Source organism: Solanum tuberosum, unplaced genomic scaffold (genome assembly GCF_000226075.1).
Source record: "Solanum tuberosum cultivar DM 1-3 516 R44 unplaced genomic scaffold, SolTub_3.0 scf00008, whole genome shotgun sequence".
Lineage (NCBI taxonomy): Eukaryota > Viridiplantae > Streptophyta > Magnoliopsida > Solanales > Solanaceae > Solanum > Solanum tuberosum.
The window spans coordinates 2,462,648-2,488,702 of record NW_006238934.1 but is presented as its reverse complement, the minus strand read 5'-3'; the positions used below and the strand labels follow the sequence as shown (position 1 = coordinate 2,488,702).

The window sequence follows — 26,055 nt, the reverse complement described above, 5'->3', positions numbered from 1 at the left end:
AATCAAGATGTTCGCCTCCTCATAATCATCAACATTCCCTCAAAAGAAAGGGAAAAAAAGGAAGAAAACTCTACACTGCTAACATTGAAAGCTCCACTTTCTTCCAAATTTAACACCTTAACAACCCATCATCCACAAGCATAAAACATTTCTACAATGTATAATTTCAAGTTTCAACAAGTCATTTCTTTGCGCAAAATGTCGAAATCAAACAGCACTCATCTGTCTAAGCAAAATTTCTCTCAATGACTCTCAACTCCCAAGTTTACTCAGCTGAAAAATTGATCACATACAGTCATAATCTCCAACCAAATTTATATAACATGAAACAAAAACAGTACGCTTCATAATCTTTGAAGACACCTGTATTATTCATCACAAACACTACTAATCAAACAGTTGAAAGCAACATTTTAGCCTCATGAATCATCAACATTACTTCTAAAGAGGGGAAATAAAACGAAGAAACTCTAAAGGGACTTGAGAATATCTTCTACACTGCTAACATTGCAAGCTCCACCTTCTTCCAAATTCAACAAATTTCAAGTTTCAACAAGTCATTTCTTTGAACAAAATTTCTCTCAATTACTCTCAATTCTCACGTTCATTCAGCTTAAAAATTGATCATATATAGGCAACAACAATAATAGCATACCCAGTGTATTCCCACAGAATGAGGTTTGGGGAGGGTAGAGTGTACGCAAGCCTTACCTCTACCTCACCTTGAGAGGCTGTTTCCAATAGACCCTCGGCTCAAGACAAAAAACAGAATCACATATAGTCATAATCTCCAAATAGATAGAACAGGAAACACAAAAAAAAAGGGCTTTAACTAATAAGGTTCATAATCTTAGAAGACATCTGTATTATTCATCACAAAGACTAGTAATCAAACACTTGAAAACAACATTTCAGCCTCATGATTATCATCAACATTCCCTCAAAAGAAAGAAACAAGAAAAGAAAAACACAACTAAACCTCTAAAGAGCCTTGAGAATATCTTCTGCACTGCTAACATTAAAAGATCCACCTTCTTCCAAATTCAACACCTTAACAACCCCATCATCCACAAGCATAGCATATCTTCTAGACCTAACACCAAGTCCAATAGGCTTATCAGTAAGGTCAAGTTCACACCCAATTGCCTTTGTAAACTCTAAATTCCCATCACTCAACAGCAAAACTTCATCACCAATGTTCAAATTCTCCTTCCAAGCTTTCATCACAAAAGCATCATTAACCGAAATACAAGCAATTGTATCAACCCCTTTCGATTTTAGCTCCTTCGACTTCTCCACGAAACCAGGAAGATGTTTCTGTGAACATGTTGGTGTAAATGCACCTGGGACAGCGAAAAGAACAACCTTTTTCCCAGATGTGAGGTCAGTGACGGAAAGGGTCTTGAGTTCATCAGATGAATCGAAGTAGGAAAGTGTGGAATTGGGTAATTTGTCTCCGACGGAGATTGCGGCGGAGATTCTTGGAGTGGTGTATGAAAGGGGTTGTGCGTTGCGCTTTGAGTGATGTACCTTGAATGGAACAGATGAAATGGAAAAAGAAGAAGAAAGAGTGGATTTTGGGGAAAAAAGGGAAATGGTTTTTGGGTTAATGGAGGATTTGTAGAGCTTTGGAAGGGTGAACATGGCAGCTGTAGTGGCAGCCATTGTTGTTGTACTCAAGAAAATTTGATTGGGTTTTGGGGATTTTGTGGCCTTTTTAGAGACCCTTTTTAGGATATGGACGGAACAAACTATGAAGGGTCAATTTTGCAAGAGGGCCAAAAGATTTTTAGGGTAATTGACATTTTCATTCTTGATCCCATCTAATATTAGTTTATTATATGAAAAGCCCATTTAGTTTTAAAAGGTATACTTTTGTGACATCATTTTGTAATAAATCAATTGAAGCGTAACTAATTCAGATTTGCATCACGTAGATCTCATTTAGAGGAAGCACTCTCTATCAATGATAATTACATATAAGTACTATATTCGCATTGCGTAGGAAACGCTACCTATCAATGATAGTAGCATACATACAAGTTTCTGTATTCAAATCACGTAGAACCCATATAGGAAAAGCACTATCATTAATGATAGTTGCATACATTCGGAAGAAACAATCCTTATCAATGATAATTACATACAAGTTGCTATACTTGGGCCGCGTAGAATCCATTTAGCGAAAGCGCTCTCATGATAGTGGCATACAATAAAAACTTGTTTTCATAGCTTGCATCTTCCGTCAATAGAAAAACATAACTTTTTTATTATATTAGTAAAGCGCTAGCGCCTATGCCTAACCTTATACAAGAGGTACCTTCGAGATAGTTATATACAAATGAAATGACTAGATTCTCCTGAAACACTAGTTCAATGACTAAATTCTCCTAAACCACTAGTTAAACTAGTCGTCCTATAAAATATAAGAGCAAATATCATTATGTTCTGTGGTGGATCTAATATTTGAAGTTTATGATTATCGAGTTTGTTACATGTGCATGTTCAATGAATTTCTGAATTAATATACAGGGGTTCAATTATTTTATTACATTTCACAAGATCAATTATCAAGTTCACTTCAATTTCTATATAACATAATAAAAAGACAACTGAGAATACAAAGAAACAAACAAAAAATAAGCAGCAAATTTAGCTGTTACTTGGTGTATAATAAGCACAAGATATTATATATCCTTCATTTTCTTGCCTGTCTTCTGTATACACATTTTCACAATACAATTTTCTTTCTTGTACTGTTTAACCTTCAAACATATTCATTGGAATATACACAAAGAGAACAAAACAGATTCGAGTCATCAACTCGAATACTTTATGCTGGAACCAAAAAGAATGAACAACTTGATTTCTCTTTACGTGTGAAAAAGAAGGAAGCTGAAAATATTACTGTTTCAGCGTTGCTTCCACGAGTAGTCTCCTTAAGAGTTGGGAACAAAAGTACCAATATGACCAAATCCGATGATGAAGAAGGCGAATGCTTGAATGAAGAGGTACAAGAAATAGTGATTTTTCCCAAAGGCGACGTCGTAACATCCACAAAAGAAGAGGTAAGCACCAGTGGCTAGCTCTAACAAAAGAAGTCTGTTGTCAAAAGAACAAAGAATAACTTAGTTTGAGTTATGGTTAGCCCTGTTTGATCTAAACGACGAAAGGGAAGTGAGTTAAGAGGGGGATTGTTTACCTGTCACCGACCCTAAATCGAGGTTTCTTAACTGCTTTGCTGGCTGATTTCATCTTGAGAACATCCCCTAGTTTCTCTGTGACAATCCATTCGTTGACTCTTCCTGCCTCTAACAATCCAATGAACGTAGCCTTTGTTCGATGTAGTGACATGACATTCTCGAAAAGGATCCAAAATATTATCAGATGGAACGACCTGTTGTCAAATAGGCACGAGCACAAAACCTCAGCATTTTCATGTTCACACTCAAATGATGGACTAGTAACTATATATTATTAGCTCTTGCTATAAGTATCACACATTTGTGTTTAAGTACTTGCTCTGTAGCTCATGAACGTTTTGATTATCGATCATCTTGCAAGGATCTGTAAAATCTAACAGTGTCTTTCCTATTTCCCTTTTCTGTTTATGTCACTCCGAGCAATGTTGCTCGGACTATCCTAAAATGATACCGCTCCCCTGTCGGATCATCCAAAAATGCACTACTTCTGGAGGATTCGACACGCACCAGGAGGCATTTTTGAAGAGTCCGAGCAACATAGCTCTGCTAAGTACTATTTGAAATAAAATCTTAACATGGAATGAGAACTGACCGTGGAGTTCCAACTGCGTTGAGTATTGTAATAATGGATGGAATGTAAACAGCACCCCATTTCGGAACCTCAACTTCAGGTACTAATACAGTTGCAGGTAGTACAACACAGTAGAACACAAATGTCACAATGTGAGCTACAACTTTCCTTACAAAGAAGAAGCTGTAAATCACATGAATCTTCTTCCACAATGATACTTTCTGCGAAAAGACGAATGCAACATAAAGGCACAACGGGGACTTAGCTAGCTCAGTAGTACTAAGCAGTTATAAAATTCACATAACAACGATTACACGAGGAATTTACCTTGTTTCTTATGATCTCCATAAACATTTTCCTGAAAAGATTGGCCGGGCCACAGGACCAACGATGTTGTTGATAGCGATACGCCTTGAATGTACTTGGTAATTCATTTTTCACCTATACAAATGAAGCAAGAACTTAATTGGAACTTCATGACTCAATGTCACTATAGTAAGTATGACATTTTATTTGTTTGTAAATAGGATATATCACTCGTATTTCGGATAAGTTATTAAGAGGAGAGAATTTAAGTATTACCTTGAGAGCAGAAAGGTACAAGAATTTCCAGCCCTTGAGACTAGCGCGGACAGCCAGGTCCATATCCTCGACTGTTGTCCTATCCTTCCAACCTCCAGCCTCCTCTAATGCGGCAATTCTCCAAACACCGGCTGTCCCTGTGTTGTTTTTTCACACACACATTGTGAGCTTTACTTCTATTCAAACCCAACAATAACAACTACTTTGCCTCAATTCTAAGCAAATTGGTGTCGGTTATATGAGTCCTCAGTGTTCATTTTGCTCCATTTGGCCTCTTAGGGATTTCAAAAGGATCAGTCTCAAAACATATTAATTACTGCATAAAATTAGCTGAGATAAGGAAAAATAGTTTTTCATCTCAGCGCTGGCGTGTGTAAGACTAGTGCATCCAAGCACACCGCAGCCAAGAGAGTCCCAAATTGCTTCAACTAATGGAGAGACAGACAGACTTCATTAGAATTACATTTTCCTAAACTTCGTCAATCTCATCTGCTAATTTGTTCCAAACTAGAGTTTCTAGTTTTAAGATCGCGCTTGTAGTACACGTGGTGTGAGATGTTTCAAGCTCGATATCTACTTATTTTTCCATTCCTTTGATTTTTAGTCCGTTAAACAACAATAACAACAACACAACATACCCAGTAGAGTGTACACCGACCTCACTCCTACCTCGTGAATGGAGACTGTTTCCAAAAGACCTTATATATGACTTTTAGTCTATTTGGTTTCCTTTTCGAACACGAGTAATGGCAAAATCTCAAATAAAAGCAAAAAAAACATTCTTTTGGACTACTTTTCTGTCCATATTATTGTCTTTTAAGCTCGAACTCTTCAAAAATATTGTTACACCATTCATGTCAGATCCTCCAAAAATACACTATCTTTGGAGAATCTAACACACACTCAACAACATTTTTAAAGAGTCCGAGCAACATGAATCATATCTGGTCTATTAAATTATTTTAGTTCCTTAGAGATTTCAAAAGGGTCAATCTCAAAACATTAATTACATGTATAAAATTAGCTGAGATGATAAAAAAGATAATTAATGGGAAAGCAATTTGTTGATAGTACCATTAAAGCCAAAAAAAGCATAGGTGGAAGAGCCCACTTCTTGCTCCACTGTGAAATGATAATCCAGGGACATTTCTTGCATCCTTGTCATCAAGCATTCATCAGCATTCACTGCAACCATTATACCACAAAATCGTAAAAGATACGATGTTTGGACCTAACTTAATATCAAAAGCTAACTCGAAAAGAGAAGATTGTCCAAGTCAAGATAAACAGATCATCAATTCATTCTCTAACCAATGTGAGCTTATGATTAATGTAACATTGTTTGAATTAGAACAAAGTTTTTTTTTTTTTTAAAAAAAAAAACTTTGATAATTTATGGTCTAAAAAAACTTTAATCCGTATGACTATAAATCATTTTATTAAAATTAAAGAAAAGTTTAAAGTTAAATTATTTCTAATTACATAAATATGACATTCTTTTTTCGACCAACAAAAAAGGAAAGCATGCCAAATAAACCTCTAAAACAAGCATGAATTGAGGATCCGGTTCCCCTCCATTACCCCTTTCCTCCATTTCGTCAAGTGCACGTCTAGATTAGAGACATGTGTCATATTTAAAGTTTAAAGGTCAAGATTATATCATATGAATAAATATCATAACCATAGTTAAGTCAACTAATTTTAGAAACTACTCTCCAAATTTGGTAAGAATTACAATATATTCCATACAAAATTTGATATTTATTAAATATCATTAATTTCATCTTATATTTTTAATTTACATTTAAATATTAAAATTATAGAACATGAAACATTTATATTTAATGTGATAAATAATAATCTTCAAAAACATTTGCATTTAAAACAATGTTATCTTCTATTTCACAATTTTTTTATTTTTTTTTAAAAACATATATTTTCCCCCCGTCAAACACAATAGCCACATTTTATCGTTGGAATAATTTTGGTATTTCAGGTTTAATTCTAAAAACCTTTCATCTTTTCATTAGTTTTATTTTTATTTTTATTTTTATTTCGTGTCTTTTATTTTTTGGTTTTTTTCCACACTTATAATTCTTAACTTTTTTGTTTTGTTTCTCAGCATAGTATATATAAATATTTCAAGAGCAAAGTTTACTAGTACATAATTTGTTTAGTTGATTCTCACTTTAAATATCATACAATTTAATATTTAAATATAAAAATATAATATTAAATTAATAATATTAATAAATATCAAATTTTGTATAGAATATATTGTAATTCTTACCAAATTTGGAGAATAGTTTTCTAAAATTAGTTGACTTAACTATGGTTATGATATTTTTTAATATAATATAATATTGGCCTTTAAACTTTAAATATGACACATGTCTCTAATCTAGACGTGCATTTGACGAAATGGAGGGGAGCCGGATCCATGAATTGATAAATCACATGCATGTTACGACAGGTAAACTATATTAAAAGGTAGTTCAGTGCATAAAACATATCGCGCTCACATAAAGTCTATAGATCACAATTCACATGTAAACTATATTAGAAAGTAGCTCGCTACAAAAAGCATCTCGCACTCAGGTAAAGTCTAGAAAAAAGGTCACATTCTAATGCAACGTCATACTACCCTAACACAAATATTAATCGCTACTTGCATAATTCGAATTCGTAACTTATAAATCACACAAACCCTAACACAAATATCAATTACTATTTACATGATTCGAAATTCTAACATATAGATTACACGAAGACAATTCATTTTGCTATCGCCTTCGAGACACTCCTAGTTGTGTGGAATTTATTTCACTTATTAGTGTCGGTTAAGTAAGTAGGAGGTGGCTTAGGTCCACAACTCTTTTGGCACATGCAATTGCTGGCTATATATTATGAGTACCATTTGTCTTCATCAAGACGACTCCATAACAGCCTTACATTTTAAGTATAAAACACTGCAGCTTTTTCAGTACCGTTCCAGCTCAAAAGGATAGGTCTATATTTATTTTACGTCCGATATTCGATATTCATATTGATACACTCGACTAAATTCAGATTGATGCATTGCATAGCCAATTTCTAAAGGGAGCGCTTTCTATAGGAATTTTTTCTAGTAAAATGAGCTTGAACCCGAGATCTCACGTTAAAGATCATTCCACCAGTATATATAATTGTTATGACTATAAGGAACCAACGGCTCTCTCTTCTTAAACAACCTATATCCTCCACACTTAATCAGCATTTGATAGATTATCCAACCCCGAGCAATCTTAGTTATTGGTGGGGGTTCGGTTCGTTAGCGGGTATTTGTTTAGTCATTCAGATAGTGACTGGCGTTTTTTTAGCTATGCATTACACACCTCATGTGGATCTAGCTTTCAACAGCGTAGAACACATTATGAGAGATGTTGAAGGGGGCTGGTTGCTCCGTTATATGCATGCTAATGGGGCAAGTATGTTTTTCTGTTCAACCGATTATTGAAGATTTGAAGTGCATATATCATGAGACAATATTTAAAGAACATTTTTATTTTTAGTTATGTGGCGTAAATTAATTGAGCATCAAATTTAAGAAAAATAAAAGTTATTTTTGAAATTTGTTGTCTTAAATAAATTGTGAGATTAGATCATAAGAGTAAAATAAAATGAATATTAAATAAGGGTATTTTTTTTTCCTAATAGATTAATTAAGAAAATTTGTGCCACATAAAAGAAAAATGTAAATACTAACTAAAGTATAGTAAACTATTTCTAGACCATTATCCCAATTTTATATTTAAATGGTATTCGGGTTCGAATCACATAAATCGTCATTAATATTTGTATTATCATAAATTGTCTACATTTCTTTGTCCCTTTTCTCTACTAACGCGACATATTTTGTGCATCGAACTATTATTTTATGATTTTTAGTATAATTTTGTTTTCGGGTCCCACCTAAGTTAATAAGAGTATACGTGGCCCAACCAAATTGACCACCAAGATTGTTACCTAAATCATCATAATACACACAACAAGAAAATAGCTGTCTAAAGCCACCGACAGCTATAAAAATTAATTTTTATATTTTGCTAGAAAGATGATACTATAACACGTGATTTTTAAAGCAGTAATTAGTGACAAAAGTTTTATTCTGTAATTAGGAATACGTGGTTTATAATGCACGAATTATTCATTTTTGTATATCTACTTTAGTACTACATGTTACTGCTTATTGTATTTATAAAATTTAAATTTATATAGTTATGTTCTTACTTTTTGAATAAAACAAAAGCTTATTTATTATTATGATGTCAGTGTATTTAAGTGCCAACATATTTGTTTTACGCTCCATTCCGGACAAAATAATACTATATAAGATTTGCTTGTAATTTATGTAGGTATTATTATTAATTAATGGTTCGAATTTTAAGTGGAAATTAATAGTTTGGTTCGAATTTTTTTTGAAAATCAAGAATGTTTATTCTAGAGGATTGAAGTGTTTGTTATTATTATTATTATTTTTGGAAAATAAGTGTTTTTTGAATAGTAGTAGAAATTGTTTTTTAGAAACCGAAAAAGTATATTTTTTTTCAAAAGCATTTTTGAAACCTCGATCAAGCACAAATTGGTGTTTCAATATTGCTTTTTTCAAATTTATTAGTCAAACACAAATTGCCACATTATGTAACATGCTTCAAAGTAAATAATTTTTGAAAATTTCACCAAATATTTCAGTAGTAAATTTCCTCACTAAACCAAACCAAATGACCCCTTAATTTAACGATTCTTGTTATGATAAGTGTGATTTTGATTAGAAAAAGACATTTCGATGTACTAAGTTTGGGAAAATCACAAGGGTCTATTATATAGAGTAACGAGTAACTTACCGAATTTCCAACGAGCTTGAACAAGTCCGAGTTGAGGATTGTGAACTAGAAATGGAATGGTGCGCCAAAGAAAATCAGGCTCAGGTTGAAAATCAGCATCAAATATAGCAACATAATCACATTGTTTCACATATGGATGTTTCAATCCTTCCTTCAATGCTCCTGCTTTGTACCCATTTCTGTTGTCTCTTATTTCATATCTTATATCTATCCCTTTGCTTGCCCATCTCTGGCACTCCATCGACACCAAATTCTACACCAATTCCAAAAACAGCAGCGGAGTCAAAATTTTCATTAAAAATGAAAAGCAAGTTGACACTATATGTGCCATTTAGAATTTAACTTATATACAGTAACAGTTGACACTATATGTATCACTATAGTAGGTTGTCCACATCATTTTATTTTGTTTCCCACTCGATGTCCAGAGTCTAATGGTTCAGTGTCTCTCAACATGCTTATAGTAGGTTGCCCACATCAATTTTTTTGATTTCCCATGCGGTGTCTAGAGTCCAATAATCCAGAACCTACTTGGAGCCTGACTAAAAATTCAGAGTACACACAACATGGCCTATTTGGAGATGGTACTCCCAATATGATTTTCTCTATACGCAAGACTCAAATCTGAGACTTCTGGTTAAGTATGAAGTAGTTCTAACACTGCACCACAATTCATGTTGATGCCTATGTCATTTTAAAGTACTTGTAGTTCTATTTATTTTGGGCTGTTAACGATTGTTAACTCTTAGATGACCTGATATTATAAAATTCATTTTATACTATCCGTGTATATAATATAAACGAATTTCATTATACCTTGATAATAGGATCAGTTGAATCATCAAGAACTTGGATTATAATACGATCAGAAGGCCATGAAAGTCCACATGCAGCACCAATTGAAAGCTGATAAACCTATAACAAAACAGCAAATTCAATCAATATTTATCCATAACTCTACATTAACCAAAAAAATAATTATGAAACAAAAGCAATTATTTACAGAAGTTGATTAATACAAACCTCTTTTTCATTATACATTGGAATTTGAACAAGAACCATAGGATAACATGAATTCCCAATCTCAACATCATCTTTTAAAGATTCCCATTTATAACGTTTATCTGATTTTCGACCGAAAAGTTTCACTAGCGTAATCACAATCCCCATATAAACTCTCTCAATGAAGAGCAAAATCGACATTAACAGACACAAAAACACCGCGATTCTAAGAAGTGGAACAATTAATGGAGCTTTTATCTGTTCCCAAATTATCGTCAATTGCTCTGTTAAATCATCTCTTGTACCAGCAAGTGTATCAGGAAACAGAGTTGTCGATGAAAACCGATCCATTTCAGAGAAAACAGAACAAAACAAAGCAAAACAGAGTAAAACAGAGCAGAAACAGGGGATTTATTAGAGAGAAAAGAGCTTTTTTTAAGCTAAAACAAAACAGAGTACAACAGAACAAAAACAGGGGAGGCTTTTAACTAAGGCAAAAAGTGAAAAAAATATGCGTTTTTTCTGGGATTTTTTGCGTCTAGATGAAGCAAAACAATGGTGGAATGTCAGAAACACAGAAAAAAAAAGATTAAATTGAACTCATAATCAAATGAGAACAGATTTTTTTTAAATTTTTTGGAATTTAAAATGGGGTAAGAAATGATGATTTCTGCTTCTGCAATCAATGAGAAAGCAGAAGCAGATATGAGATAGTATGAATGGAGAATAAGCGGTGAAAGAAGAAACCAGAGAGAAAAAGAAGAAGCACAGGAGAATGTGGAATGAGAAAGAGAAGAATAAAAGGCATCTTTTTATAATTTGGCTCATGTGTTTGGGACTGGTGGAGTGACAGGGAGTAAACAAAATATTGATTGAGAAATGTTTAAATTAATTTTAAAAAAATAAAAATTCATATGATATAATTAATTTTTACTATATTTGTCTTAAATTATGTGGCACATTTTCAAAAATAATGTTATAATTTTTTTAAAGTAATTAACTTAGAATTCTCATTTTATACTTCATGAAATGGTTTATAGAAATACAAATGATCAGAGAAGATTTTAGATCGCAAATTTTAAAAGTTTCTTTTTTAAAATATTAAGTCAAATAGTATCATGTAAATTAGTATAAAGAGAGTACTAACTATTTTAATAGCGTTAAAGTTCTGTATTAAGTCAAAAATTGCATGTGTAATGTATGAGTACAAAATAAAACATGGCGTTAACAATACTAGATTAAGTATAATCTCACTCTGAAAAGAATGGTATATACACAATTTTATTTCTGTCTAGTGAAAACTGAAAGCTTATTTTCGATAGACTATTAATTAGTATATATGTATATTAATTTTCACTTAATGAGATGTTCTTATAGCCATGGAATGTTATGTCATATTTGAGAGTATAATTTTTGGAAAGCTCTATATTTATAACTATTATACAAAAATGTTACAACATATTTATATTATAGGTTTTAAAAATCTTTCTTTTGTTCTTTTAACTTTGTAAGACTCAAACATTAGTTCCATGATAAAAATTAAAATTAGATGGTAAAAAATAATATAACAGATTTTTATTGTTAGTGTAGAAAAGAAAATTATACACTGACAATTAGTATACATAACTTAGCTCCATATAGAAATTGCAGAACCAAGAAAACTAAGTATATAATCTACTCTGTAACTAAAACAACATTAGTTGGTAATCAATCATTAACACAACAGTAATTAATGTTTACATTCTTAAAATTAGGTAAATGAAGTGGATTAATTCAAGTAATGATATATTGACTGATTTGTCTCAGCTTACTCTGTACAGTTTGCAAGACAATGACAGTTCAACTGCATTTTTGGTGGTATATTTTTATTTTCCTTTTTAAAAAAATTAAAAAAAAATAGAGATTTCATTTTCTGCAAAATAATTTGTATTGTTATTTAGAATATATTTATTTATTTATTTGGAGAAAACCAACTAAAGTTTAACTACTTTGAATTTAACAATGTCCAGAATTCAAAAAGTGACTTTTTCTTAACTCAGTATTTGGTACTTACTTTGGGTTGGTTGATCCGAATTCATGTAAAAAGAAAAATCACTTTATGGAGTAAAGTTCTTCCTCTTAAAAATGACTTGAAGTCGAGACTCAGATCTAAGATATTTAATTAAGAATATAAAAAATTTTACTTGTGAGTAATGACATTGTTTGTTGATTATCTCAGTCTGAATTGTATGGTTTATGAGAATCTACGGTAAATATAATTACATGAATTATATTTGAGAAACAATTTTATGTATATACTAATATCTTAATTTATATTTTTATTTTTTATTTCGGAAAAATCTATGTCTGATTGCTGTTGTCACACTGAATCCTATGATTATGATGTTGCTTGGACATATAATATATATTTAATTAGTACCTTCTTTACAAAAAAATAAAAAATAATTAAGGACTCTAAAGTTGTTTTATATAATAGTAATATAAAATAATTGTCTCATTTGCCGACAAGAAATCTTTGTTATAATTAAATAATCAATATAACAAATGCAATCTTATGTGTCGAAGTCAAATTTTTTTTCTTAATTTTGGAATTAGGGGAACATTATTTTAATCAACTAAAAAAAATTATTTGGTTTAAGTACTTATAATGATTTTATAAAACTCTTAAATTTTCTCTTAAAGAAAACAAATTAGTACAATATTTTTGGAGTAGTTGAGGAATAATTAAGTCATATCAAACCAATTGTACCCCAGGATTTGGTTGGAGTTCATAATCATATTAAATTTTTGGGTTAATAGTATTTTTGGTATTTCAATTATAAATAAAATTTAACTTTTTTTTTTACTGATATCGTAAACTTAGTATAATTTTTTATTATTCCACTATTTAATTATCCAAGTGATGGATTATTTGATTTTCTTATATGATATTAGAAGATCACATAGATATTAGTCATGCTTCTGATTTTCATTTCAATCATCATATGATAAATTTTCTCGTGTTTTGCCATAAGAACTTGAAGTTTGTATCATGGTGAAGATGAGGTAAGACTATGATTCAAAAGCAGATCGAACAATTTGTTTTTATTTGATGAGCTATCTTTTGATTTTTATTTATATCCAACTATAATAACTTCCAAATACATCTTTCTAACTTAAAATTTAAAATTATTCCTTTTTTATATATATAAATTTCAACCAAATCTATATTCAGACCCTTGAGTATCAATTTTCTATTTACTTAAAAAAGAGTGACTAATACATGCACACATTAGGAAAACATTATCATAAAAGGTCTAAATTCTAGAGCTATTGAAGGAACTAAATTCCACATAGCCAAGAAAATTAATCATCTAGGAAATGATTTAATCGTATATTATAGAGTAAGAAATTGATACTTTGACATATTTTCTATACTGTCAAGGTTGTTAAGAGACTTTTCATCTACTTTAATAGATTTGGAATATTAACAAACACTCAAGTAGTTCCCAAAAAAAGCAACAAATAACACATAAATAATATATATATAATTGGATCTTACATAAGCACTTTCTTGTATTTTCTTCCTTTTTCTTTTATATGCTATTAACTATCGAAAGAAAAAATAAAGGGGGTCCCTTCTTTTCCCTTTTTTACGAAGGTGAAGTAACTTTTTTTATGCTCTCTATTCTCATATATATTGAGCATTTCTATACTCTAATTTATTATGATTCAAAATCTATGATCATGATGACACTTAAAAATATTTTACCAGTATATAAATTGAATTCATAGCTCGAAACAAGAAGTAACGAGTTATTATGCGAAAGAGATGAATGCAGAATATAAAGAATAACTATCGGAAATAGAAAAGGGAGGGAGAATCAAGATATACATAACACACCCCTCAAAACTTGATATTAATCGATATTCAAGCTACTAATCACAACATGAGTACAAGATAAGTACAAATATACAAAACCGTCTCTGAATATAAAATAAAGACTAGTCCATCCAAAATAGAAAAAGAAGAACAACTCCAAATGTCAGGAGTTCACCTCAAGTCCCCGATCCAAAGTTGTTTTGCATGATACATTCGTCAATGACGAAAACTTGTACTATAATTAATCTAGAGAGTTTCGCTAGATAAGGTGAGAATGATTTTTTTTAAAAATTGAACTTTATTTATTTACGGAGACTTGATTTTGAAATTAAATCTCTCTAGTCTCTACTTGTTTGTTTGCAAATAATTTCATGATGATTACAACATATTTTGTGACGACAATTAAATAATGATGCTATATAGGACTAATATTAGTAAAGTTAACTATCTCTCATTCACTTGATTGAACGTTGTTGTTTACTTTTTGTTCTCGTTTAATTAATGATAATGACATGAATATATAATAAGATTGTATTAACGACATATAAAAAACATTTTATTATTTGATTTGATACATGTTATAATAAATAATAATTATAACTACTAGTAGTTATGGAACAAGACCCATGCCCTATGACTAATAGTATCTTAATATCCTATGTCTGTCGGTTCTAATTAATCATGTGCAAATTCTTCATTTGAACTAAAAAAAACTATATATTATCTTGATAGGAGATTGAAATTAGTTAATTTTATATTATATTTGTAATCAAATCAGGTAAAAGGTGTATAATTTAGAACTAAAATGTAACACCAAATATCGGAAAAAATTATTCATCCAATTAATATTAAATGTTTTTAAGGACTCGAATCCAAACCTCGCTGAGATATATATTTACCACTTCATCATCACGACTTTTGATTAAACTATATATTTATACTTTCTTTGAATGGTTGTTATATATTATTTCATAATGTATCGTATTATGTTGTATTGTATTTACTGTACCGTATCATATTATATTGTTTCATGAATCCAACATTTAGATTAGCCGTATCTTTTCTGACATTACATAATGTCACACATCAATAATTTGAAAGATAAACTTACCAGAAAAGTAGAAATTACTATAAAAAGATAGTATAAATAATAAAAAGAGTTTTTTAAATAACAAGTAAAAAATGAAAAAATAAAAAGAGAAGGAGTAACAACACAATCATACCAAATCAATCGTTATATAAAATGAGAAATTTTCTCACTACCTAACAATGATAAATTTAACTATCTATCAAAATAAAAACATTATATTTAAAGGAACAAAATACCGCAATATAACAAGTTATAACACCGGCCATCCAAACATGCTTTTAGAAAACCAGACTTAAACAAGTGTCATAAGAACTATATAGCTTCACCCCTAATACGCATACGTGTGTTGAAATGTGCACTTACAATGTACAATTTTTTAATTTTTTTTGCATTATCAAATTAAGCTTTACGGTCAATAGAAATCCTAATTTGATAACTCAAAATGCATAAAAAAAAATAATTAAAAATAACCGACTAAAATACATTGTATTTTTGTAAAAAAGGTACTGTATTTAGATAAATTTAAAGTTGGATGATTTAACATCTCAACTATATAGTCAGATTTTTTTATTTATCTAACAAACAAAATGAGCGGTCGAGTTTGCAAACGTGTAGCCTTAAGGACCCAACACCATAAAACTAACATGTGCCCTTGGAAGCTCGTCTAATCATGCATTGATATTTTGTCACTTCGTATCTGATATTCGTATTAAAGTCTGATTAAATTTGAATTTACATATATAAATTAAATCTTGTCACTCTTCTTCTTTATAGTCATATTGAAGTTTAATTAAATTTAAATTTACATATATGAATTAAATCTTGTCGCTCTTCTTTCTTTTATCGCGAGCAGGAAGCATACCAACAATGTTTATATAACTCATTTTTTAAGAAAGCGCTCCAAATTAAAAAAAAATCTCATTCTTAAAGGCTCAAATCCTAAACCGGTAAGAATAGAAGAGTTTCAGTCATTCATAACAATTCATATTAGTTATGTTTGTGTTAAAAGTTATTAAGGAAAATAATAATATATTTTTATATATATCAATAAGCATAATTATTGGTAGTAAATTAAGGTATCGATTTAAAAAACTATTCATACGTAAAGGTATTAAATGAGCTTGTTGAGTTGAATTTGAGTGAGTTAAAATAAATTTGAAATAATTAATGAGTGAGTTATTGATGCGTACAATATTACTTGACACAAAATGTGCTAAAAAGCGGGCCGTAATTTAGTTTTTCATTTGTTCTTTTATGATTTTACCGTACTTAATAAAATTATTATTATGATTATTTATATATAACATATCAAATAAAAAATTATTTTTTTGAAAATATTTTGATAAAATTTCTCATGAATTAATTTAGATTATAGTAATTTAATTTTTTGATGAGTTGAGCTAATACATGAGCGGGTCAATAACAAAGACAAAGTCATTTTTTTTCGATAGTAAGTTGGTCCAAAAACGAGAGTCGACTTTCAACATTAAGTCTTTCGTTCCTCAGTAGCTCATAGAGCAGTCCCAAATTTAGATAAACATGTTTGTAAGGGCTAATTTTGCCACTCCTATTAATGAGCTCGCAGAACGCGACAATTTTGGCATAAATTTTGCACTTGTGTTGAAATTTTTACTTAACATGTACAAATAATTTATTCCATATTTTTTCTTTTAGAATTCATAAATTTAAAATTTCAATTCCGACTTTGATAAGATACATGTAAACTTAAAAAATATAAATATAAATATTATATTAACATGGAAGTGGTGGAATTGTTCTTAATATTTTAACTTTTGGGGGGCAGGTAGGATTTTGGGGATGTGGTTGGTTGGTTCAAAATACCCCAAACAGACATGGAATTGATGTCTCATCTAACTTGACCCTTCCTAAATTCCCTAGCAAATTCCATCACTTTTTTTAATAGTTTGAAAGTTGATGCCTCATAAATCAGAGACGAAGTTAAAATTTATAATTTATGAATATAAATTTATTGAATTTTAAACTACAAATAAAAGTGCATTGTACCTAAAGATTTACTTTCAAAATGTGCTCGATTGAGAAGAAGTTTATATTTAAGATAACTAATTTATGACATTAAATAAATACCATCAAAATTAGAAATTGAGATTTAGCTCACTTGATGGTTATCGCGCTCATTGCACCTTCATGACATTGGTGAAAAATAAAATTCTATGTAGCGAAAATAATAGTTCCAGCGTCATTTAAATTTCTCCTAAAAAATGATTGAATAAAATTTTAACCTTAAAGCATGGAAATTAAACAAAAAAAAATAGTACTAGTTAGTTTGTATTTTGTACATATGAATGGTCATTATCTTCTCATTCAAAATGATATAGGCACCATCCAACAATTAGTCAATTTATGTTTTATCTATCTTAGCTAATAATCTAGGCTAATAAGTAAATTTCCAATCAAATAAACAGTTGTCTATATTATCGATAGCGGCAGAGTCAAAATTTTCAGCAAAGAGATTTAAAATATGAAAAAGTAAACACATGAAATAGTCAAAGAGAATTCAATATTTACCGTATATGCATGAAAAATAATTTAAATCATGTATAAGTAATATATTATTTTCTGTTGAAGGGATCCAGATGAAATTCCTCGACCTTACCTAATTCCGTCGTTGGTTATCGATATAAGTAGTAGTAAACAGTGGATGGTTGAGCATCCTTCATCCTTAATCAGAAGTCTCAGATCGTAGCCCATAGGAACACAAAAAATTCTGTTGAGAGCGCCGTACTCAAAAATCTGCTCTACAGTGCTCAAATCCAAATTAATCGGATCCCAATATAAATACCAGACGCTAGATTGAAAAATTATTTTTTGCTGTGTTAATTAATACTCTTATCATTATAAGTTACTCTCTTAATCTCTTTAGTTAAACCATTTTCAGATACAGTTTAAGTTTACCAAGGAGTTCCCATATCTACCTCAGATAAGAAACATTGAACCTAATTAAACTAGAAGACTTGTCAATTTTTTTCTTAAATAACTAGAAGACTATTGTGGAAAAGTTAATTTCATGGAATATTAGATTTTATCTTTGATTATTTTTTTTAGTGTAAATGCTCAAAGTCATGGTTTGTTCCACCTACTCCCCCATCTGCCCCAACCCCTTTCAAAGAAAAAATTAAAACACATTTTGAATTTGGTTCTATAAATTTATTTATTTTCAAGTTTAAAAAAGGAGCTTTAAAAAAATACCCTACAAGAGAAAAAAAAAATGAGAAAAATGATCTCATTTGATCACTTACGATTTAAATAAGAAAAAACATTTCTTAAAAAAAGGTCATGCATTATATCTAATATGCATTTTATTATCGATCTCCCGTGAAAGGAGTCGTGTAACTAAAACAATATTTTGATAGTAGCAGGGAGAAGGAAAGGAGTTGAAAGTCACTTGAATATAAGAAGAAAAAGACCGGCAAACGAAACTAAAAGCTGCTCAAGGCACAACCAACCCTTGGCAGAATGATTAGGTCAAGCAAAGCGATATTATTTTCGATTTATTTTTAAAGCCCTCAATACCAAGCAATCTGTTTAGATCTATTTCTATTGCGAATAAAATGACATATAGGGAATATATATAATGAATCATGGGATCAATCTTCCCAAAAATAACGACAATCTTTCACGAGAGATCACCTTTTTTCAGGCCAAACAATTTTCTATTTCTATAATCAACTCGACTATTTTTATCAAGATTTATTTAAATTAAATATTATATTTATCTAGATGTTTTTTTCTACTTTAGAAAACGTGATCTATAGAATTTAAAAATAATATATCGATAAATAAAAAACTGAGATATACATTGTTATATACCATCTGACACTTGGTCCAGAATTTTGTTTAATAAGGCTAATAATCAGCTAGACAGAAGTAGATTTTCAGTCAAGGAAAATAATTTGTAGATGTGGAGACTCTTTCTTTATGGGTAGGTTAATAATTTATCCTTTTCGATAGTGAAGTCAGAAATTTTATTAAAGATATATATATATATAAAAAAAAAACAATTTTGACGATATATTTTGTATGACTCTTTATATACATATTATAATTTTTTTATAAAGGATATTCGGTTGGCCACCCTAGACTATATGTTGCTATGTGCTTGTCCGTTATGAATATTTAGACCAAATTAATATATGTATGTTGTATGTTTAGATATAAAGTTTTTTAATTCAATTATAATTCATTAATACATATTTAGATATTTTTATTAAATTATTCTTGGTCCTATATGGATGATCGACTAAACTCAGTTTCTTTTTAAAAAAATCTTTAAAATGACACGTGCCCTATGACCTGGATAATTTTTTTGACGTGGCATTGCTTATTTGATAAAAACACACACATAGGACAGATCCAAAGGTCTATTTATATGTTTCTAAAAATTTAATATTCTCTTTTATCAAAATTCAATATATATTAAAAAAATTATAAATATGTAATTACTAATTGAGTTACACTAAAATAAAAATCATAAATTTTAAATTCTGATTCGCCTATTGAAACATTCTTTTAGGATATTAATAAACTTTATATGTTGTATTAAAAATAGCTGTTGAATCAGATCTATTCATAAAAAAACTATTAATTACCTCAAGAGTCACAAAAATAGTTTGTTAATTTGTTATTTATCAAAATGATTATTCTTTAAGTTTACATCCTGCAGGTGGAATATAATTTGAAACATTCCTTGAATTAAAAGAATTCGATGGAATTAAATATTAATATTACTAATAGTACATACATGCATTATAACAATTATATATTTGAAACTAATTTGGAAAGTGTTTACCCTTAAAACGATATAGTTAAATTTAATATAGTTAGATTGAGATCAGATGACTAAACAATTGAATTGCTATGAATTAATTTGCTTATGAAATATATATCAGGATAATATAAAGATACAAAAAATAGAATCAAGTAATATTACTGAAAGAGCCAAATGTTATTGTATTTCAGAACTATAGAGCTTCTCATTACAATGTTTTAGTATAATGCTATTGAATAAATATAAATCTAACTAAATCAACTGCCTTACAACAAACATGTAATGAATTTGAACGGGTTATGATCCGTATTTTAGCCCATTTTAATTTAATTCATTTCAGTTCAAGTAACTTTTGAACGGGTCAGTAACCCACTAATTAATCAAGTCAATTCATTTTAGTATGACCCAAATTCATCCCAAACCGCCATTTGACACCTCTAAATTGATGATTATATATGGATTAGAGATTAGGCCAACTGTGTATTAAATTTTGTCTTCATTTTCAATTGATTGGTTATTTATAGGGATGATAATGGGGCAGGGGCGGGGCGGAGTTTAAGGCTATGCGGGCGGGTTTAAGGTTGTGCGGAGTGGGTGTGTTGAGGGCGGGTTGAAGTGGGTTTTTAAAAAAACTAATGTGGGGCAGGGCGGGTATATATGTGATTTTATGTGGGTTCAAACTTAATTTTAACTTTTTACATGTTATAAGAGTGATAAAACATTATTTATTAAAATAATTTCTTTAAAGCTACTAAAATATTCAAGATAGTAAATAAAAATGGTTCAATAAAAAATAATACTATTTCTTACATGTTTCCCAGTTAACCTGTAAAAAATAAATTTTTAAGACACTATCCTATTAAATTAATACAATGTTATGAAAAAATGAATTTATTTTTATGAATTATATTTTTAGTATCAAATTTAACTAGAAGAATAAAATATTAAAAAAAATTATGTGTGCGAGGTGGAGCGGGTTGAAAATGAAAAAAGTTGTCATGAGGTGCAGGGTGGATTAAAAATTTTGCAGGATAAGCTCAACCCGCCTCACCCCCGCACAGCCCCATTGCCATCTCTAGACTTTTTTGAAGTGAAGCATAGTTGGTTGAGTTGTTTGGGCTTTTCTGTTATTGGGCCCAAGGCCCATATATTAGTAATGATGTGAGCCCATATATAAGATCCACAAAAATAAAAATAAAAATGGGAAAAAAGAAATGGAGATGCGGGGTATCGATCCCCGTACCTCTCGCATGCTAAGCGAGCGCTCTACCATCTGAGCTACATCCCCACAATGAAATTATTGGACATAAAAGATAATTAGAAACAATCCTCAAAAACCACGTTGCAAGGCTAAATACTCCTAAATGGCCGATAGCAAAGTAGTATCATAAGAAAAAGGTGAATAGAACATCGAATCGTAGGCATTTTGGTTATAAATTTTATATTAATGAAGCATTATTTGTGTAGTCAATTATATTATGAGAATTATTGTGTGGAGTTTATTTTATAACATTGGCTCGAGAAAAATATTTAATAAAACCAGTTTGAAGAAAGGGGAAAAGTAAGGAAATTGAGAAGAAAATATCAAAGTAAAATATTAACAATAGAATAGTTAAAATAACCGATTTGAAAGAATAACAATAAGAAATAAGGTAATGATAGAATAATATTAATGTCTAATGATATTGATAAGGAGGAGAAAAAGCATATAAGATATTTTAAACTAGATAAGATAATCATAGAATAATACTAATGACATTGATAAGGCAAATAAAGTGTTTTAAACTACAACCATGTCTTTTATCTAAATAAAAAGAAATTCATATTATCCAAAATTATTTTCTTAGTAAAATAAAAGTGTATCATATCTTAAGTAATTATTTCTCTTCGATTATATCATATAACATACCTCATTATTAGGTCATATACACTCTTCTCTTGACATATTCAAATTTAATTTTAGGTCACGAAGTTAATTGAGCCGCCCCATCTAGAAAAACTCAAAAGGTATCTAAAAATATCATGTATGATTGACCACAAACATGGAAGCAATTTTGCCTTTTTCATCCCTTCTAGTTCTGTCACATCCATAAATGTCCAAAATTGACCCCAAAAAGTCCGAAACGCAATGCAATGATCATGGTCCCTCTTTGAATTGAATATATTGTTTTCGATTTATTTTACTTGATTTTTATATAAAAATAATATAGTTATTTCATTTTACTTGTATATTTAATAAATTAAGGGAGGTTTTTTATATTAAATTTAATACTTCCTTTAATTCATATTAATTGAATTTTTAGGATTTTTTCATTGTTCAAAGTTTAAGATGTTTGAATTTTTTCTATATTTATCCTTTCCGTTAATAAAGTTTAATATTTTCTAGGAGAAAAATTGCACTGCTTGCAAAGTTATATTTATGATTTTACAAAGGACAATAGTGAAAAGAATAATTCAAGTTATGTCATTGAATAAATGTTTTTTTAATAAGTGTGCATTGCCTCATAAATTAAGTTAATATGAAATGAAGACAGTATTAAATAACTACATAAAATGGTACTACCACCGTTCATTTTTAATTGTCATAATTTTTTTTTAGAATCAAACCATAATAACTTTGATTAACATTTTACGATGTATTTTTTTTTATCATATTGATATGCAAAAAATTGTCAATAATAGTACTTTTCGTATAGGTTTTGAATATCTATTTTTTTTTTATTTAAAATATCGAATTAATGTAATCTAAATTAACTTTGAAAATTAGTCAAATTGACTTTTGAAAAACGCAACATGACAATTAAAAGTGGATAGATGAAGTAATATAATAGCCATCCAAAGCCGATCCTCACTAATAGTCGCTTTTGTTCTCTTTTCCTTCTTGAGTTGGATGAATAAAGTTTAATTTATACTATGATTAGCTACTTTTAATATTTGATATTAAGTCAAATAACAAAAGAAAATAGCAATAGACAACATATGTCTCGAAACAACAAAAAATCGTCATTGATTCTACGTGATGATGAATTAGGTTATCTTAAAAAATATTTTAAGACAAACAAGTAAAAATTAACCTTATCTTAATTTTATAAATTAAAAAATATTGGGCAAGCCACTTGGGTAGTGTAAAGCAAAGAAACAAGTTTTGTGTACATAATTTATCATTGACTTGACAATATTAGTGAAAAGCAAAGAAACAAGTTTTATGGACATAATTTATCATTGAAAGCAAAGAAACAAGTTTTATGAACATAATTTATCATTGAAAATGTTAAACTAACTTAATTATACAAGTAATAAGGGCTGAAATTAATTGACCGAGAGCACAGCCGTCGCCCGGAGCCAAAATTGTATCTTATAGATTTTAAATTTTACGTTAATGATATCAGAGGTTAGTAATTAAGTTTCGAGTTTATTTTATACACATTATATTAAATTTTCAATAAACGCTAGTTCCTCCCTATATAGGGCAGACTGTTTCGATAGACCTTGACTCAAGAAAATCATTTCTCAGAATAATTTTTAAAAAAATGCAAGAATTAAAAGATAATGAAAATATTGAAGAAAGAAGAATACTGACAATAACTTAGTAAAGAAAACCAAAATAAAAGAAAGAAAAATCAAAATATAAGGTAGTGCTACCATAACAAAAATAGTTAGGTGCTCTAGACTAGAACCCTAATTTACCACTAGGAAGAGAAAAAATGTTTGACGACCTACTTAACCATCTACCATAATGATCAATCTCCTTATTTTACTATCTAGAATCATGTCATCGAGAGATATGTCACGTGCTGTCTAATCATTTTCCCCTTTTTTTTCTTGATCTAACTCTACCTCCTCAAACCTATCAACGTCAGCGGACTCTTGCGCCTCCTCACTAGGACACATGTACTCCCCCTGTTCACATATTCAAAAAAGGGATAATGAATAAATCAAACCAAGTTAAGGGCTATGATGTAATGGGAAGCAATATAACATTATAAATAAGACCTTTCATCACATAATTTATTGCAAACCAAATAAAATCAACAGAAAAAGAACTAAGAGAGAGATGGAATATGAATGGAGCTATCTGTTTTTTTCTTCAACCATCTTGTTATCAATTTTCATCCTATTTTTTTCTAAGAAAAAAACTACTAAATGTTCTTACAAATTACCTCCAGGGCCACCTGGATTACCAATTTTTGGTAACATGTTTGAACTAGGAACAGAGCCATACAAAAAAATGTCAGCTCTAAAACAGAAATATGGCCCTGTTTTGGGGTTAAAAGTTGGCACCTCAACAAATATTATGGTTGTTCAAACAGCTCAGGCTGCTGCAGAGTTATTTAAGAACCATGATACTTCCTTCGCCGATCGACCATTGGTCGATGTGAATTCAGCACATAATTACTATCAAGGATCTCCGGCTTTAGCTCGATATGGTCCCTTTTGGCGGTTTCAAAGACGGATATGTACTGTGGAAATGTTTGTACACAAAAAAATCAGTGAAACAGTGCCAGTAAGGCGAAAATGTGTGGATAATATGTTAAAATGGATAGAGAAAGCAGCAAATTCTGCTGAAAAAGGAAGTGGAATTGAGGTAACGCGTTTTGTGTTCCTAGCATCGTTTAATATGCTAGGGAATTTGATTCTATCGAAAGACTTGGCTGATCCAGAATCCGAGGAGGCCTCGGAGTTCTTCAATGCCATGAAGGGGATTATGGAGTGGTCAGGTATTCCTAATGTTTCTGATATATTTCCATTTCTTAGAAAGTTTGATTTACAAAGTTTGAGGAAGAAGATGACGCGAGACATGGGGAAGGCGATGGAGATCATGTCTATGTTACTCAAAGAACGCGAGGAAGAACGAAAGAAAGGTATGGAGAAAAGGAAAGATTTCTTGGATGTTTTGCTTGAATTTGAAGGCACTGGAAAAGATGAACCAGCTAAATTATCAGAACATGAGATCAAAGTATTCATACTAGTAAGTTTTTTTTCAAAAATATACTAAATGATTTTCATTTCATTTAGAATGAAATTAAGTTTGTTTTATATGTATGAAACAACAGGAATTGTTTTTAGCTGGTACAGAGACGACTAACAGCAGCGTAGAATGGGCACTAACAGAGCTTTTGCGCCATCCACAAGCAATGGCCGAAGTGAAAACAGAGATATCAAAAGTAGTAGGATTAAACAACAAGTTTGAAGAAAGTGACATTGAAAATCTTCCTTATATGCAAGCTGTACTCAAAGAATCACTTCGTTTACATCCTCCTCTGCCTTTCTTGATCCCAAGAGAGACAATTCAAGACACTAAGTTCATGGGGTACGACGTGCTAAAAGGGACTCGAGTCCTTGTAAATGCCTGGGCAATTGGAAGAGATCCTGAATGTTGGGACGACCCTATGAGTTTCAAGCCCGAGAGGTTTCTTGGCTCGAAATTAGACGTGAAGGGTCAGCATTATGAACTAATTCCATTTGGTGCAGGACGGAGGATGTGTGTTGGTTTACCTTTAGGCCATCGTATGATGCAATTTGCTCTAGGATCGTTGCTTCACGAATTCGATTGGGAGCTTCCTGATGGTGTCTCTCCTAAATCTATTAATATGGATGAAAGCATGGGAGTAACAGCTAGAAAACGCGACTCTTTGAAAGTAATACCAAAAAAGGCTTGACAACTTACAGCTTGTCTGGATAGTTATTACATATTATTTCATAATTTATTGTTTTAATAAATATAACGTTTCGATAGATAACATTGTTTTCCCATTATCATATACAATAGTTAACGTTTAGCTTATCTGGATATAGTTGTTACAGCCAGAAAACGTACTCTTTGAAAGTATTACCAAAAAATTGCAATAACTTTTAGCTTGTCTGGATATAGTTGTTGTATATCGTTTTATAATGTATTATATTATTTTAATAAAAATTACGTTTGAATAGATTATATCATTTCTCCCGTTGCATCGTGCTCCCAACATCATCAACGTTTTCAAGCGAAAAAAATGTTGACTGGTAAGATGTTGGCATCTCAGTATTTTGAAGTACCAAAAGCCGTGATACATGA

At 30.4% G+C, this 26,055-nt stretch overlaps 3 protein-coding genes and 1 non-coding gene across 4 annotated transcripts; 1 reads left to right on the top strand and 3 right to left on the bottom strand.

Moving 5' to 3' along the window:
• Nucleotides 1-808: 808 nt before the first annotated feature.
• Nucleotides 809-1,778, bottom strand: LOC102596361 (peroxiredoxin-2E-2, chloroplastic-like). Its single transcript, XM_006339051.2, has one exon. It carries the CDS (start codon nt 1,663-1,665, stop codon nt 982-984), a length of 684 nt encoding a protein of 227 aa, XP_006339113.1. The 5' UTR covers nt 1,666-1,778; the 3' UTR covers nt 809-981.
• Nucleotides 1,779-2,553: 775 nt separating this feature from the next.
• On the bottom strand, nt 2,554-11,023 carry LOC102596035 (glucomannan 4-beta-mannosyltransferase 9). Its single transcript, XM_006339050.2, has 9 exons — nt 10,263-11,023; nt 10,056-10,154; nt 9,240-9,492; nt 5,431-5,541; nt 4,357-4,493; nt 4,102-4,215; nt 3,796-3,995; nt 3,203-3,397; nt 2,554-3,102 (listed from the first exon to the last, which is right to left on the bottom strand). The coding sequence occupies exons 1-9, from the start codon at nt 10,590-10,592 to the stop codon at nt 2,940-2,942; spliced, it is 1,602 nt and encodes a 533-aa protein (XP_006339112.1). The 5' UTR covers nt 10,593-11,023; the 3' UTR covers nt 2,554-2,939.
• A 10,192-nt stretch (nt 11,024-21,215) lies between these two features.
• On the bottom strand, nt 21,216-21,288 carry TRNAA-AGC (transfer RNA alanine (anticodon AGC)). The gene has a single exon. It is a non-coding gene; the product is annotated as a tRNA-Ala (tRNA).
• A 2,766-nt stretch (nt 21,289-24,054) lies between these two features.
• On the top strand, nt 24,055-25,850 carry LOC102595697 (cytochrome P450 76A2-like). Its single transcript, XM_006339049.2, has 2 exons — nt 24,055-24,969; nt 25,055-25,850. The coding sequence occupies exons 1-2, from the start codon at nt 24,055-24,057 to the stop codon at nt 25,658-25,660; spliced, it is 1,521 nt and encodes a 506-aa protein (XP_006339111.1). The 3' UTR covers nt 25,661-25,850.
• The last annotated feature ends 205 nt before the right edge of the window (nt 25,851-26,055 follow it).